Raw genomic sequence first — 18,539 nt, 5'->3', positions numbered from 1 at the left:
GAGTTTCACTTACTGTAGGAAATAAAGTCCAAGCACCGTTAACAGCCAAGGCCTCCCTGGGTGTGGCCTGTCTTTTCTTGATGGCACCCACTTTCTGTCCTTTCCTTAGGTCTGAAACATGCTCTCTTTCCCTGCCTGATGCGTCCCGTTTTTCTGTCTCCTCTTTCAGCATGGGTGTTATCAGGAAGAAGCCACTGTGAGGCCTCAGGCTCTCTCGGAGCCTTGCGCTGGCCTTATCACCTTCGCTGTCTCAAGATCTTCCCTTAATAAGCAACAACTTCAAGACGGGCTGTGTGCTCTGGTCATTCTGAGGATGGGGAGCAGCAGCCTGCTTGGCGTGAAGATGCCCGTTTCGTTTTTACCTTTTCAGAATTAAACTGTAAAATATCCTCTCTGCTTTAATTTCTGTGCCGAAAGCTAACAGCAGTCAGTGGTCTGTATGAAGACTTCACGGAGTTCAGGCAGGGTTTTGTGGTCTAAGGTTCGATTATTTAGATGTTAAGAAACCAGAAAAGGCTTCCTTCTTAGGACTTGATGGATGGGTTTTTCCAAAGCTGTTGTTTTTACCTTTTTTAGAATGAATCATATATTCTTTCAGGTGACATGTTTAGAAGGGACATTTAGTCATTTCATTTTTCTCTCTAGCATCACACAGTGAAATCTATGCATACAAAGTACTTTTAGTCTCCTGACAATGTTATTTTTATTTTTGTTGCTGGAACAATTGTAGCATTTTCGGTGGAGAGGCAGCACAGGCTTCCCCTGGCCCATTCAGTTTTGGCAGCTAAGCAGCATGCCCCTCTGCTGTAACCTCCCCATCAGCGGCAGGTAGAGCTGGACATGCCAGAGAAGGCATGGTGATCAGGGCTAGCACCTGAAAGACGCCGGAACACGGCCTTCAAATCTAGACTCAACTTCTGTGGATGTTGTTGAGCTTTGGTGTGCTTTGGTTCTACAAATTTAAAAGTTAGTGTGGCCAGAGCCAAGAGGCAGCATATGGAAGTTTTGGGGGGTGGGGAACCAGCAAAAGATAAACCAATCTTTGGAGTACATGTTGAAATAGCAGCCCTTAAAATAAGACCAGGGTGCCTGCGATGCTTTGAAATTGCCATCGACTAAATGAAAACACGGCTGTCTTAAAAGGCGACACCTTTTGCTCTGGCCATTTTAAGTGAATATAAAAGAAAACTTGAAATTGGAAATCACGTGCTGTCAGTGTGCATGGGTCTTGTTAGTGCACAATAAAGTGGGTGTTCTGGTCTGCTTTTAAAGAGGGGACTCTGTGACCCCAACACTCCCCTTAAATAAGGATTCTCAGCTTCTTTTATTCTAAGAGCAGTCCTAGAAAAGAATTTAAGGCTACTGCAGGGGTGGAAGATGGAGAGGGAGAGGCTGCCTATTATCATTCCTGGAATTGGGGGCTCCCCTCCCCCCACTGTTTATCTCCTCGGCACCACTCAGCTGTTCTCTGTTGCACAGAAATAAAAGTTTAGTTTAAGAAGTATGTTAGAACAAAGCTGCAGAAATTGCCTGGAATTTCCTTCATTTTCAGCCATCTGGCTTTCATTGCTGACTCTCTTCCCCTCCTCCACACACATTTACCAAATCTTTTCAACACACACTGGCCGAGCTATCAAATGCTTATAATTAATAACAGTCATACATTTTTTTTAAAAAAAAGTAGTGATTTCTGGCTTTCATTGGCTGCTCATGTCACTGCTATTATAAACCAGGGAGATAGTAAGTTATTAAGATTTAGCTCAAATCTAATCAAATTTAAGTCTTGAACTTCAAATTATCATACTTTGATTTAAATTATGACTATTATTTCTCAGTTAGACTAAAAGATGACAATGTATTTCTCTAAGTGACTATTGTGATTCTGCTTTTATTTTTCTTCATTTTTAATTTTTGAGGCAGATCTGGGTACTCAGGTACCTTGTGCAGGCTGGGAACTCACGGCCCTATTGGTTCTATTTCTGTGTTCTAGGATTTTAGGCATGTGTTCTTATACCTGGCAGAAAGACCTGTGTGTGTGTGTGCGCGCGCGTGTGTGTGTGTGTGTGTGTGTGTGTGCACGCGTGCGTGTGTGCATGCGTGCCTGTGTGTGTGTGTGTGTGTGTGTGTGTAGTGGGGGTACAGGGTATTGAACCCAGGGCCTTATGCATGCTAATCAAACACCCTGACACTGACTTGCACCCCAGCACAGATCCTATTATTGTTATTGTTGCTACTGACAGAGTTTTACCCTGTAGCCTATGATGGCCTGGAACTCTCTTGTACAGGCCAGGCTCTCCTCAACTCCATAGACATCAACCTGCTTGCCCCAGTCCCTCAGGTACTGAAGTTGTAGTTGCGACTCTCTGTACTCAGCATTCTAAAATGTTACTCCATTTTAAGGAAGCTAAAATGCCTATAGCCTTTCACAAGTTAGCTAAAAGCGACCAAAGAGCTTAGAGCACAGGTCTACATTCGAGTGTCCCAGGGATGGGAAAGCTTTATTGTGAAAGGTATGAGTGAAAAATTGAACTTTCTCAGCAATAAATGTAGGATGATCTTTACAAGTATCTATTTGCATATATTCATAAACATATTTAAGTTCAATGAAAGTGGCCTTGAAGTACATGCACAAGCTACCAGTATGGCTCCCTCTCGGCAACAGAGTACAGGAAAGGTGACTATGCTGGTGAAAGGGGGGTGGCGCTTGCCCTTCTGTCCTGATTGCTACAGCTGTGCTTGAGGTTTTGTTTTTTTAAAGTCCTTTGTGTTAAGAATTTAATATTGGAACACACTGTAATCACATCATTCCTACCCTTCCTTCCCCCTCTGACTCTTCTCCTCTTCTCATGTGCCTCATTGTCTCTTGACTTCATGATCTATTCTATAATTATTATTGTTAGATTGTTACACACACACACACACACACACACACACACACACACACACACACACAATCTACTGAATCTAATTAGCGTTGCTTGTATGCACATTGTTTAGAACTGACCACTAAGGATTCGAGAACCCATCAAGGGCTTCGTCACTAGAAAACAGTGATTCTTTCTCCTTCAGCAGCCATTGGTTGCCTACTGCTCTTCACACAGGGTAGGGCCTTACAAACTTCTCTCCCACACACAACGGCACATTGGCTGCTGTGGTCACTCATGTGCAGGGCATGTGCAGGCAGCCATGCTGCTCAGAGTCCCTGACTGCGGCATACTGTCATGTCAAGTCACAGGAGCCATTTTGCTCCTCTGGCTCTTCCGATCTTTCTGCTTTCTCTTCCTTGATATCCCCTTGAGTTTTAAAGAACATGTCTCTGCATGAGCTACTTAGATAATTAGAACACCCAGAAAGCTTTTTTTTAAATAAATAAATTAGGACCAGAGACTGACTTCTTTCCTCACGATGGGTCTTGGCTCTTTTTAAAAAAAATCTTCTCTGAGGCAAACTTACCTGCTGATGACACACTAGGGAAGATGCTGTGGCTTCTGAGACTCATTTAGCTGAGTTGTAAATATGCACAAAAGAATCTCCTTCTCTATGATAGGAACTCCTTTCCTATAACTTTAAAGAAATCTCTTATTCAATGCTTTATAACCAATTTTAGGAAAGCTTGCAAAGGAAAAAAAATATTTTTTTTCCTCCATAGTCTGATCCTTGCTCTCCCAGAATCAAACTTTCTACAGCCCAAGGTTAACAGCTTCTCAACCTCTCTGTCCCTGTCCCTCCCATCAGTGCTTTCCTTGTGTCCTTTACTTTCCCTTTTCTGTATACAAGTGATAACATAAATGCTACACTCTTATGTTTATATTTTAGCTCAGCAATTAAGCCTTGAGTTTAAGAAAAAGAGCCTAATAGTGGCATTTTAAACATCACCTGGAAAGATGGAAGAGAGAGATAAAGAGGACAGAAGCAGCAACGATGCCTCCTGGCTCTCATTTACAGCATGCTTTAAACCTTGCTAATTACAAACATGGTCTCCAGGTGAACACTCACCTGTCACCTGTTGGCTCCTAGACCCTAGAGCTCAAGAGAGGAGGACCAAGAAATAAAGCGGAGAGCAACGACTTGAAAACCTCACCCCTTCGACAGAAGCTGCCATTTTCTTTAAAGTTATCCAAAGCAGGTTAGCATTGTACCCACGCACACGTATGCACTCAGGCATATACACAAAAGCTGAAAAAACTCGAGTCCTGCCAGCCTGTGAGTGCACCTGCTATACGTGATGAGGCCTGGACGGTGCACGTGGGAAAGCTGGTGAAAGTCAGACACGTGCTTCTGATCCAAGCTCACCTTCACACAGAAGAAGCCAGGAGGACCGAGTGTGGGCCTCAGAAGCTGTTCCACACTAGCTATTATAGCGTTAGTCCCAGCATATGTGAGATGGGCGGCGTCTTCAGTGGCAATTGTCAGAACTGTCAACTCCCTGAGGAGGGAGGCTTATGTGATCCCAGAGTCTCTCACAGACACCAAAAGTAAAGACTTGGAGCATTTCTGGATGTCATATAGAAATGCTATGGTTCCCTGACAAAAAAACATGCGGATTTCAGCAAAGGCCAACAACATAAAAGACTGTTTAGGAAGTTTGACCCCATCATAAGATACATTAAACACACAGGGAGCACAGAAGTTTGCTGAAGAATGGTGAATTGAAGACCAAAATAACTTCTGACTGGATTGAGGGTGTAGAGGAGAAAGGCACATGGATACAGTTCTACCAAATACATGTGTATACATCTTACCCCAAAGAGATCAGGAAGGACTGCTCTGATGGTGCCTCAAAATATTCAATTGAAAAGGACAGGGCAAATTAACTTTACTCAAATTAGCCTTAGTTAGCCCTTTGGGAATGAGAAACTATACTTTAATAATAATAATAATAATAATAATAATAATAATAATAATAATAATAATAATTTTATATATTATTATATACATTGCATAATAACTATTATTATTATTAATTTTCTGCTCAAAGAATGGATTCAGTGGCTACACATGCGAGCCAGCATCTTTCATCCACTCCAAGTGAGGCCGCTGCCTCAGCCCATCATAGCACTAGAATGCGCTAAAAAGACATTTCTCATTTTCTAATGATGACAAATGAGCAGGACATAAATAACAACATTTGACAGTACACAGAAGGGCTGCTATCTGTGCAAAACCTCTGCCTATGGGATAATGAATAATCATGGGATATTTGTATGTGGCGTGGCAACCTCATGTTATCTTGCTCAGTGGTTTCATTTTGTACTTGGGGGACCAGAGAGGACAGTCAGCTTGATCGAGGCTATATAGCTAGAAGGTGACAGGTAGGATAAGACCTGGTCCTGCTGGCCTTCTAGCCAGGGGGCCTTGCAGGCTTCTTTTAATATGGGGGGGGGGACGACTGTCACCAAGTGAAGGGGTTTGTGTTCTTTCCTGATGAACTAAAGTCATAGGGTCACACACCAGAAAGTGGGGAGTCAGAGACAGGCGGGGAGCTAGTTGCAGCAAGGACACATGCTTACAGCAGCCATGCTACAGACTGGATTTAGCTTCTCTCTGTCCAGCCCTTGTCTTCTTTTTCCTGGCTCCTGTTCTGATGGGTGGGGTGCTGTTCCAGGCAAGTGGCTGCCCTTGGAGAATGTGGCCCTGGTGGCCATGTTCATGTCTATATTTGAAGGGGAAAGCTCAGTCGTGGCATTCAGATCAATGCATGGAGTGACTGTGGTGTCCAGAAAGTCACCATGGAGATGTGTAATGTGACTGGAGACGGCCTGAACCTGTCTCTTTTAAGGAATCTTCTGGAAATGGCTGAGAAAGAAGAAAATCAGCACGCAGACTATACCAGCAAACTACTGTTAGCACCTGAAAACAATACAGTGACTCTTAGATGATGTGTTCTGCAGAGAAATGAGGACTATTCAGAAGCAACATTCCTTTCATATGTAGGACATGACCTCATCCAGTAACATTGCTCAACGCAGCTATAGATTTGCAAGTTTGGCTTTAGCTCCTGAAACATACCCGGTCCGAACCAGAATCATATAAGAGTTTTGCTCTAAAAAAAAAAGTTATCTAAAGGGCAAATTTCCTGAGACACTATAAAATTGTATAAACCAAAGCGGTGATTGGATTGATTAGCAAAGACCCAAGGTTGGGTGATAAAGAGACACAGGCAAGGCTGAACAATGACATGCTCTAATTGATTGTACGCACATAGAAGGATACACACACGTCCCAGAGCATTCTAGAATGAATCTGCGTGCCGTGTGCACACAGATCCCAGAGTGGGTCAGTTATACCGCCCAGATGCTTCAGCACCTCTTACTCTGCCATTTGAAAGCCAGTTTATTACTATGGTGAAGGGCTTGGGTACAGGCTAAAAGGTAGCCTAGATCATGAAGTCTGGTCAGTTAACGTTCACTTTAGGGGAAAGCAACCGAATGTTATGTGTGCAGAACAGCCATGCCACAAATTTGCTTAGTGTATGGAGCCTCTGGACTATATGACCATTGATTGGGCCAGAATTCCAGGCCCTGCTTTCAATTAAATTTAAGTGGATTTGACTAGAAGTTTGAACTGATGCTAATTGGTTTTCAAAACATTGGGTAACAGTAAGCGTTCCCTGTGTTGCCCGTAGAGAGATGCACCCAGTTCAACACATGCTCTTGGTTGGCAGGGGCAGCAACACGTCCCTTACCTTGCTGGGCAGGGATCCAAGTTACAGGCTTTCAGGAGCTGTGGGGGCCGTCGGCTGGTCACACACAGGCTCTCATCAGCGAGCTCCCGGGTCTGTTTGTTCAGGCAGCTCACCACAGCCTCCTGGACACCTGTGTACAAATCACACTGTCAGGCCAGAGTGCAGAGTAGGCATGTGTTTGGGTGATGAAGTGTAGACAGGCAGCTGGTGGGAGGTCTCTGGTCTGGGCGGGGGCAAGGGGACTCTCACTGCACATTAGAGGCTACAGCTTGAAGCACAGGACTGCCGCCAGTCTTGTTAAGCATCACTTGATCCAGGGCTGGGAGTGTAGCTCAGTGGTTGGGTGATTGTATAGCACAAACAAGGCCTAGCTTTAAACTCAGACACAATGGCTCTTTAAAAGTAATCATTTTGTCTAAAGGAGGAACTCATGAGCCTGTGGCCTCTCTCGGTATACCTCTTGAGGAGGGCAACTTTGTGAAAATATGGGTGGCTGAAATGCTTTAACAATGCTACCAGGGGATCTAGCCACTCTGGAAAACAGTGTTAAGAATACTAAAAGAGCTAAAAAGAAGAGACTTGATAGCCTATGAGCATATACAGGTGGAGGAGGTCCCCCTCAGTCACAGTCATAGGGGAGGGGAGTAGGGGGAAAAAGGGAGGGAGGGAGGAATGGGAGGACACAAGGGATGGGATAACAACTGAGATGTAATATGAATATATATATATATATATATATATATATATATATATATATATATATATATATATATATATACATACATATAAAGAAATCTGCCATCTAACCAAGCTGTACCACTCTTAGCATATGCCAAAAGGACTTGACATCACACTTCACAGATACTTGCTTGCTTAGCCATGTTCATTGCTCCTTTATTCACAATACCTAGGAAATGGAAAACACTTATGTGTCCTTAACTGATGAATGAATATTGGGAAAGTAGTATGCATACAGTATGGAATACTATTCAATTGTAAAAAAAAAATCACCAACTCTGCCGGTAAACAGGTAGAATTAGAAAAGATCATACTTAATGCTATAACCTAGACCCATGAAGAAACATAGTATGTCTTCTCTCATCGGAAGTTCCTAGTTCAAATCTTCAAGTGTGAGTATATAACCTGGAGTATCCATAGGAACCAGAAAGGGCTCATTGCCGCAATAAGGAGATGGGGATGAAGTAGAAGGGGGAATGACAGGGTGCAAGTGATTTAAGGAGGATATGGAAAAATGGGGGGGGGCTTTAACTAGGAAGTGGGGGAGATTAATCCAGGAAAAGGGAGGAGGGTAAAATAATAATGATGTCTGAAAAAGTCATAAGGAATTGTTATTATCTACCTAAAGTTACAAACAACACATATAAATATGTATATATGTATACATGTAGACTTTAAATGAAAATTTTTAACCTGGGCTGACAGTGCTTCCCTCAGTGCCTATGGACTATCTACAGAAATCCGAACACCAGGCATGAGAATCCCAGTTTGACTTGTTGGTCAGGGTTGTCTAAGCGCCTCTCCAAACATAGGCTATTGCTGTTGCACTTGGTTGCTGCCTAGAGATCGAAGACACATGACTGAGATGATCTGAACCAGTTCTGATCTGAAAACCTCCTGCCTGAGGACTGGTTGCCCATGGTAACAGAAGGCATCATTCAAGCTTCCAAAGTCAGGGGAGCAATAAATGGTTCTACTGATCCATGATGCCCATGAACTAAAACAATGACCTGCACAATCATGATAACGCTAAGCATGCAATAATGGCACACATACCATGCTGGTACCCAAGGGCTCTCTGATTGGACCTAAGGCCTGCTTAACAAGAGTGAAACCATGCCTGATACTGGAAAACCCAATTAACTAGAGCTTGTGAAATCATGGATTTTGATAGAAAGCCTACTACTGCCCCTTTATTAAACTACATAATTCCTAACTACATTCTAAATATTTGTTCCTATACCCACAGATAGGTATAGGCCTCACTCCCTATCAAAGAAACGTCTCTTTGCAACTGATAGAGATCATCACAGAAACACACCAATCAAAATGCAGATAACAAATGACTCTGTGGTGCCCAGCCCCAGTTGATACAATCCATAGCACATCTCCTGCATCCAAGGCTCAGGAATCATACATAGTGGAAAGGGCATGGAAAGATTACAAAAGTCAGAAGAACAGGAAGTTTGCAGTGAGACATTGTCTCCTAGAAATAGCAGGGAAGTTATACACATGAAATCTCATCAACATGGATAAACTTTACTTGAGTAAGAATAACACCAATAGACATGCTAATAGGAAAATCTAATAGGCCCTCAACCCCAGACAGAGAACTACAGGTAACCCAGGAGTGCTAAGAGCAAAAGAACTAGTCTTCCCCAGAAAGAGCCCCCAATGACTAATACCAAGTGGTATTCAGCCCTGAAACCACAAACATACAAGTACATTCATATGAACTGAGAAGGTTGTGTTTATAGATGTAGAAACACACACACACACATATTTTGTGTGTATATATGTATATGTTAAAGAGATAGAGACCATGAATTTGGGACAGAACAAGGGAAGATGCATGAAAAAAGTTAAAAGGAGGAAAGGGAAGGGTAAATGCTATAATTATATATTTTTTATTGTTTTATTTTATTAATTTATTCATATTACATCTAAATTGTTATCCCATCACTTGTATCCTCCCATTCCTCCCTCCCTCCCTCTTTCCTCTACTCCCCTCCCCCATGACTGTGACTGAGGGGGACCTCCTCCCCCTGTATATTCTCATAAGGTATCAAGTCTCTTCTTGATATAATCATATTTTAATGTCAAAAATATTTAAAAATGCTGCCGGGCTGCATAGACACTGATGGCAAAACGTGGTAATTTAGTGTAGACAGAGCAGAACAGATCAATAGGGGAACTACCAACAAACCAACCAATGAGGAGAGAGAGCCTCAGAGGTCCAAGAGCAAACTATGTCTTAATGAAGGGATAATGCTGTGTTTGGAAGCGGGGAATGACATCACATTTGGTGTCCAGCACTCTGTAAGCTTCTCTGTTCCCATGTCTTTACATCAGAGACTCTGTTCCTGCGGGCTTTGTTTCAATTCTGTTTAATTTCTTCAGTGACCTCGGAGAGCTTTGAGAATTGAAACAATACATAAAATGCATAGTGACTGTAGCCTTAGAAAGCAACATCCCCATAGACACAACCTACATGGGGCTAGCATAGCATTTTGAGCAGTGACAGCCAAAGGTTACTTGGTAGATGACTCAAGATGGTCCAGAGAGTACCCTGTGGAGACTTTCACAGAGTCCAAAACACTTAAATGAGTCCATTGAGCAGACATTTTATTCTGCTGCCCGGAGTGATAACGTCTAACATCTACAGCATCTATTACGGCCCAGGTACTATAGCTAAGTACTTAGCACACATCCTTCCATTCTCCCTGCAATCCTATGAGGCAAACGCTACTCAAACCCCATCTGAACAGAAATGGAAACTGAAGCTTAGACGTGTGAAAAGACTCGCCTGAGGTCATGTGGTTGCTGAATGGTTGAAGCCCAGCATGTTTGAGGCTCTAAGAACTCACTGATAGCATTAACATTTAAAAATACCAAGAGGCTGTCATATCTGCTTCCCTGCAGATCTTCAGAAATAACCTAGACATTTGTCTGGAATCATGTCGGCAGCATGCAAACAGGGGAGGTGGTGAGACAAGACATTCCTGCTAACTTGCTTTAGCCATATACAGTTATATATGCAAAGATACTCACATCTAAAAATATAGCTATATTCTTAGAACTTTGTATGAATTTATACCCGATATATGGATATCTATAGTCTCTGTCTCTGTCTGTCTCTCTGTCTCTGTCTCTGTCTCTGTCTCATATTCTTTCACCAAATGATACCTAACAGTATATAAATATTCATTACTTGTTAGCTTTCTTTCAATCTATCCTTAGTTTCTCCAAGTCTCTCAAACAAGAGAATGCTTTCTAAGTCAATGGTACATTGACCTAGGTCACCAAGCAGCAAAGGCATCATTTAAAAAGTGACAGAATTCAAACTGATTTTCTTCCTTCCAAGTCATTAGTTTTGTCTTTAATAGATTGTGGTATTTGTCATGCGGGTCTCATGGCAGTTTCAGCATTTTATTTCTTTCCCCCTAAGACTTTATAGCTTCTAAATTTTCTTTGATTTGTGATGGCTAGTTCAGGGTGAACCATTTGAGATTTATGGATATTCAAATCACTCTATCATAGTATGCAATGCCAACTGTGGGAAGATCTCCAAATTTCAAAACTCATGGTATGATGGCATAACATAACAGAACACAAAATATTGTTGCTATCATCTGTGATTTCCCAAGGGGATGGTACAGGATTCTTAAAGCCACGATGACAAGCCGCTGCAAGCAGCTCACTGTTGTGGTTTTAATGTGAGCTATTCCCTGAAGGCTCATGAACTGGGGGTTTGCTTGCCAGCTAAAGGGGATGGCATTGCATCTGAGGCTACCACCAATGCTGTTAGAATACTTTATAAATGCCACCATGCCACAGAGCCACTAAAGCCAAATTGTGACAGCTTAATGCACAAAGGGTGCTGCACAACACAGTAACAAAGACCAAGCAAATTATCTGTAACCTTGTTGGGTGTGATCGCTCGCACCTGTAGTCCCAGAACCCAGGAAGGTGAGGCCAGGTGGCAACACAGTAGGTTCGCCATGAGTTCTGGGCCAGCATGGGCAACAGAGCGAGACCCTGACTCAAGAAGTAAGAATCAAAAGTCTAAACAACAACACAATTGTCTGGTCTAGTCAGTGACCACCCTTGTGATAGTCACAGTACGATGGCCAGGTTTAGGGAAGAAAGCCGGTCACGGGAAAGATCTCTTTCCCCTACAATGAGGATGATATGAATACATTTTCTATGCTTCCTGGTCCTGCTGCCATGACATCCCACCTCGCCACAGGCATGTGGCAGTGAAGCATGCTAACTATGGAATGGAATCCCTTAAACTGTGAACCAAAGTAAATGGTTTTCCCCTTGGAAATGTTTCCCCCAGGTGTACGTCACAGTGATGAGAACACCAGCCACCATGCTTGTTGTCCCAGGCACCGTCTAGAGCTGTGTTACACTAGAAATGCTTTTCTAAACCACACCCATAACAGTTTTCACAAGAAGTGAACCAACTAGGAATACATCTAGCTAAGCAGGTGGACAAGCCCTCACAGTAAAAACCTTAAACCACTAGAAGAGAGAATTGAAAAAGTCACTAGGAGAGGCAAAGACCTCACATATTCATGGATAAACAATTTAATATTGTAAAAATATCTGTATTAAGGCGATTTACAGATTCAGTCCAATTACCATCAATATCCCAGTGACATTCTCAACAGAAATAGAAAAAAAAAGTCCGAGGAGTCATATGCAACCATCAATGACCTTAATCTCCAATATAGTCCTTAGTAGAAAGAACAACTTTAAAGTATCACAATACCCAACCCCAAATTATATACCAACAAAATCAGCTTTACACTAGCATGAAACCAGACCAGTATTCCAGCAGAATGGAACAGAGGACCCAGAAATAAGCCCACAAGGTCATAGCAACCTGACTTTTTTTTTTGACAAAGGTGTAACAACCACACATTGAAGAAGTGACAGCTTCCTAAGATGTATCAGGAAAAACTAGACTATGATGGGAGAGAAAGTTTGATGAGGCTGTGCCTCCATGTCTGTGTGAAAATCATGTAAAATGGATCGAAGACCTTAATGTACAGCTAGAAAGTTTACAGGTGAGGCACTTCCTAGATATAGGTGTAAGCATGAACTTCTGAACAGGTTTCCAGAGCACATGGAATCATTCCCAGAACTGGCAAGCAGGCTTACATGGAGCCAAGAAGCTTCTGCCAGCAAACGAAACGTGCCCTGAAAAACCTGTACCAGACAAGGATCATGATTAAGGCTAAACAGAGAATTGAAAAAATTAAGCACACACACACAGCCAAAATCCAATCAACAAACAGGCCAATGAGCTGAACGGACAGTTCTTAATAGAAGAAATATATGTTAGAGAGATAGCTCGGGGCTTATAAAGTGCTTGCCGCGAAGGTCTGACGACTCAAGTTCAGATTCCTGGGGCCATGTAAAGAGCCAGACCCAGCAGCATGCATCTGGAATTCCAGGGCTCCTGTGCTGAGATGGGAGGTGGAGGGGGGAATGGCTGGAAGCTTACAGGTCAGATAGTCAGGACTGCATGGCACAGTGGCGGAGACAAGATAGACAGTAAGAACCAGCTCCCAAAGTCATCTTGTGATATCCACATGCATGCTGTAGCACTTATGTACATCAACTCATACACAGTGTGTAAGCAGACACACACACATTCACACCAGAGGAGGAGGAGGAGGAAGAGGAGGAGGAGGAGGAAGAGGAGGAGGAGGAATAAGAGGAGGAGGAGAAGGAGGAGGAGGAGGAGGAGGAATAGGAATACAAATGGTCAATTAATACCTGAAAAATGTTAAATACCTTTAGCTATTCTTACATCAGGCATGGTGTATACTTGTAATCCCAGTACTCTGTGGGAGGCAGAGGCAGGCGGGTCTCTGTGAGTTCTAGGCCAGCCTGGTCTACAAAGTGAGTGCAGGACAGCCAAGGCTACACAGAGAAACCCTGTCTCAGAAGAAAAAAAAGATTCTATCTTACAGCAGGCAGGTGGCATGCACTTGTAATCCCAGCACTTCAGGAGGCAGAGGCAGGTGGGTCTCTGTGAGTTCGAGGCCAGCCTGGTTCACAAAGTGAGTTCAGGACAGCCAAGGCTACACAGAGAAACCCTATCTCCGAAGAAAACAAAAAAGATTCTATCTTACTGCAATCAAAATATCTCTTATAAAGACCAAAATGAGAATGAAGTTTGATGAGGATGTGGAGGAAAAGGAACCTTTACTCACTTCTGGTGGAAATAAAAATGTGTACAGCCACTATGGAAAACAGTATGGAGGTTCCTCAAAACACTGAAAATAAAAAAACATCTAACTGTGCAATTCTTGAGGATGTAACCAGAGGACTGTAATTCAGCATACCATAGAGATACTTGCATATTCATGCTTAAAGCTCTGCTCATAATAGCCAGAAAGTGGAATAAGGTTAGCTTAATCAACAAACAGCTAAAGAAAATGTGTTACATATATACAGTGGAATTTTAGACAGCCATAAAAAAGAAAATCATTGTGGGGAAAATGGATGCAACTGGAAACCATTATGTTAAATGAAATAAGCCAGTCTCCGAAAGACAAATATGTATTTATGTATTTTCTCACACATGTGGACTCTCTCTCTCTCTCTCTCTCTCTCTCTCTCTCTCTCTCTCTCTCTCTCTCTCTCTCTCTCTCTCTCTCTCTCTCTCTCTCTCTCTCTCTCTCACATACACACACACACACACACACACACACACACACACACACACACTCTCTGTATATTTACAGTGTGTGTGTGTGTGTGTGTGTGTGTGTGTGTGTGTGTGTGTGTGATGTATATAGCACAGCAAAGCTAGGAAGAGGAGGAATAGATCTTCAGAGGGGTGGGAAGTAGGGTAATGGGTTACACAGAAAAATAAAACACAAACAGAGACTAGCTGGAGGAAGAAGGAGCCAGCTGGAAGGAGTGGGACATGGAAAGGAAGAGGGGGAGGGGAGGGGAGGGCTTGAGAGCAGAGTAGAATGGACACGTGTGAAGATACCATGATGAGATCCAACACTTCGTATGCTACTAACTTGTCTATTCAATAGCATTTTAGAGATTCTAGAAAACATATCCAGGCTTTATTCAGGCAGTGGAAAGCATTATGAAACTGGTATGCTCTCCAGGGACTCTGAGGCAGTAAGTGACCAGAAAACTTGCCATTCACCTCACTTGAAAGTGACTGCTGCTTTAGGTGCGCCAGGGCTGGGACTTGTCTCTACTTGGAGAATTCTTTGTTTATAGAACTTAAGCTCTTCCAAACCAGCAAGGAGTGGGGTACAAAAGGCAAGGTTTCTGCAGGACATCAGTAATCTCCTCCCTTGGATTTCTAAAGCCCAAATATGTATTTTTGCAGAGCATTAATCACGGCAGATCAAAAGCATCTATGGGGTACCACAGACTGAGATTAAGAAGCACTCTGGAGTTACTAAGTTTTAATCTAAGGTATTACAAAACAATGTGTCAGGCTCTGCAACACTGTATTAAGTTGCTTTTGTTGTGGGGTTGAGGACTCTATAAGTTCAAGGCCAGCCTGCAGTACATAGTGATATCCTGTCTTAAAAACAAAGTGTAATGGGAAGTTTTTCTTTTCTGGTCTATTCTATTTGGTGTTCTATAGGCCTCTTGTATGTTTATAGGCATCTTTTTCTTTAGATTGGGGAAGTTTTCTTCTATGATTTTGTTGAGAATATTTAGAAGCATGGGAGAATGAGGAAATAGAAGGATCCAGAGGGTCCTAGAAACCTACAAGAAGAACATTATGATGGGTGGATCTGGGCCCAGTGGTCCTGCGCAAACTATGGCACCAGCCAAGAACAATACATGCAATAAACTTCGAACCCCTACCCAGATCTAGCCAATGGACAGGACATTCTCAATAGTTGAGTGGAGAGTGGGGACTGACTTTCACATGAACTCTGGTGCCCCATATTTGACCATGTCCCCTGGATGGGGAGGCCTGGTGCTACTCAGAGGAAGGATAGCAGGCAACCAAGAAGAGACTTGATACCCTATAAATATATACAGGGGCAGGAGGTCCCCCTCAGTAACAGTCATAGGGGATGGGAGTAAAGGGAGAATGGGAGGGAGGGAGGAATGGGAGGATACAAGGGATGGGGTAACAATTGAGATATAATATGAATAAATTAATAAAATGTATTTAAAAAAACAAAGTATAAACAAAAGAAGCAATGGCAGCCACCAACTACACCCAGCCTTTCCCCTGGCCTCTTGGCTCCTATCGGAGCTCAGAGATCAGTGAGGTTTATTTAACACATCTTCCTCCTTAGGCATGAGAGGAAGTGCGGGAGCCAAACGGAGTGAACAGAACACATTAGCTGAGTCCCAGGCCGCTGACTCCCAGAGTCATTTGGAAGAATCTCGATTTTAAAATACCAGGGTGCTCCATTAGAACACTCCAACAATTCCAGGCCTTGGAAATGGAGGATGTGCAAACAAACAAGAACCCCAAGGTCAGAGCTATTAAGCGTTTAAAAAGAACCGCCAGAGAAAAGTACATTCTTTGCTAGTAGTATTCATCCCCTTTCAACCCCATGTGAATGGACAATGTGGGCACATTTATTCTTACATTCTCAAGCAGAACAAAAGATGCTTTTCAAGACTTTCCCAAATGTCATGGCTTAGAAAACAGTTTTGGGAAACTATGTGGCTCCTTGCCTCTCCCCTTGCATCCCCCCAGTGATTAAGCAACATCATTACTAGGCCTGTGGAGCCTCAACACTCCCTATGGCTTTGGTGGGGGATCAGTCTGCACTCTGTCACCTGTCAAAACCTCTCGGGACTGGACATTAGTTGCAGTATTGATCTCATGTATTTGTTTATAATGGCAAGGCATATCATAATCTTGAAGAACTAATTGATTCTCCTAGCGCGTTCCTTTTCATAACACCCTAAATAAAGAATGACTGGGGGTGTGGGAGGGGGTGGGCAGATGACTCAGTGCAAAGTGTTTGTTGTGTAAGCCTGAGCATCCAAGTTCAGATTGCTAGCATGCACTAAAATGCTGAGCATGGCAGCATGTGCCTGCTCTAGGTGGGTTGAGACAAGTAGATCCCCTTGGCTAGCTGGGCAGCCAGTCTGCTGCTACCCAGAAGCAGCATGCTACTGGTTCTGGGAGAGACTGTCTCAGACCTAAGGCAGAGAAGTAATTCAGTAGTTCAGTGTGCAACGACACACACTTCCCTGCCCCATCTCCGGAATCACTGATGGGTTAATTAGCTTGGTTTTCAACCTCCTTCAATATATACATCAAACCACGCACTACTCCATAAAGATATGCAGTAATTGGTCATCATTAATGCAATAATGTAAACATTACTGAAGTTATTTCTAGATCATCATGGACCATACCCAAGAGAATGAGGTGAAAATATATGTAAACGTTTGGCATTAAATAATATTCATAATGAGAAGGCTTCAGGGATTCTGTATGGCCTAAAGAAGGTATAGTATTATTGAAATACAGTGAGGACAGAAAACAGAAGCCTTGGCTGGGGCCCAGTGCTATCATGACTAGCTGTGAGAGATGGAAAAAGCCCTGCCCCCCTCTCTCTGCGTCCTGGTCTCCCTCTTACAGAATGAGCAGGGTCCTGCCTTTGGCCACTGCTCTCCTGTTTCTCTAGCTCCTATTCTGCACGGTGTTCATAGTCTTTAAACACCCTCCTTCAGTTGGAAAAGGAACTGAATAAATTTCGGGGACTCTAGTGTGTTCTTGAGAACAGTAGAACGTGCAGCAGTGGGGTGTCCTTTCACCCCGAATGCACCTAGGAAAGGAGCAGACACACAGGGCTGGACGTTGAGAACAGAACATTGCAACGACAGCTGCAAGCAAAGGCGTTAGGCCTGCTGGCTGCTTACAGCTGACTATGAGAGCCACAGGGGAGGGTTTCACTCAGGGTGTTTTACGTTTAGAAAGGCTGATTCTCCTTTCTTCACTTATCATTCCTGGGTTAGGACAGTCGCCCGATACAGCTGCATGCAGGGACAGAAGAAGTCAGGAAGATGGTGGGCTCTGATCTGGGGCTCCCCCTCCTTACCTCCTCCACATGATTCAGAGCACTTGGTGAAGCCCTCGTACTCCCAATCAGAGAGCTCGTCCAGGTCCTGCAGGCCACCCAAGAGTCCGTCTCCATTATCTGGGTTCAGTTCGGGAATCTCCCCGTTGCATGGTCCCGCGTAACAGGCGCGCTGCGATGCCGGCTTGGGCCCCTCGCATTCATCCACAGGCAGGTCAGCCACGGACTGAGAGAAAGACAGGAGCACCTGGCATCTTACTGTTCGCACCTGGGTTCCCACACCACAGGTGACAGTACAGGCCGACCAAGCTTCTGGAATGAACCTGCAGTTGGTAAGCAAACAAGAGGACAGGGTGAGAAACCCCAGGCAGGAGGCCCTGGATGCTGTGAGGAGCTGCATAGCACCTGTCTCTGGGGGAGCCCAGAGCTGTACCACCACGCTGTGCTCGGTATCCTCCACCGAGTCCTGGGCTGGCGGCTTCACTTTAGTTCATGAGCTCATTGGCCACTGATTCTGGAGTGCGTGTTTCCAGAGTGTCATGTGAATTCCCAGCTGCAAGACATTCCAGGCACAGACCACCTGCTAGCTCACTGCTCTGCACCCTTAGAGGCAGCAGGGCATTGGTGGGTCTCCTCTCTCTAAATCCCAGCATGTGTGCCTCTTGCAGGATGCTGGCTCTTCTTACACCAGGCTAATACTGATACTAAAAATGATAACAAAATAAGCCCTTGGAGATACTTGGGAAGCGTTTCCTCCTAGTTTGGAACTCATAACTGTAACTTTTCCTTGCTCACATACAGTATGCTTCCCAGGATTTATTTTTATGCATAAGTAGGGACTTTTGTTTTTAAAGTTTCCAAGAATGGTACTGCCTTTCCCCTCACACATTCTTTGAATCAGTCTGAACTCCATGTCTTTTTATATCACATAGAAAGCCACACTCAAATTGAAAGCCACAGGCATGCTACAGTAAACAAGAGACTCTGCAGTCATACGTGTTTGTTCCACATCCTCCACCTCCGCCCCTGAAAAGGAGCTACACAAATAAAAACTGTTTTTT

General features: G+C 43.6%; 1 protein-coding gene across 6 annotated transcripts in view; it reads right to left on the bottom strand.

The window, feature by feature from the left end:
• Window positions 1-18,539, bottom strand: part of ADAMTSL1 (ADAMTS like 1) — an 888,380-nt gene that overhangs the window by 143,739 nt on the left and 726,102 nt on the right. For all 6 annotated transcript variants that reach the window (XM_084779022.1, XM_084779023.1, XM_084779024.1 and 3 more), the window contains 2 exons: window positions 17,500-17,801; window positions 6,686-6,815 (listed from right to left, as the gene is read on the bottom strand). In XM_084779022.1, coding sequence (XP_084635148.1) covers window positions 6,686-6,815; window positions 17,500-17,801 — 432 coding nt within the window. The remainder of the gene's footprint in view (window positions 1-6,685; window positions 6,816-17,499; window positions 17,802-18,539) is intronic.

Source organism: Acomys minous (genome assembly GCF_964271855.1).
Source record: "Acomys minous genome assembly, chromosome: 1".
NCBI classification, from domain to species: Eukaryota; Metazoa; Chordata; class Mammalia; order Rodentia; family Muridae; genus Acomys; species Acomys minous.
The sequence above is the reverse complement of the archived record's forward strand: the minus strand, read 5'-3'. Positions and strand labels throughout refer to the sequence as shown.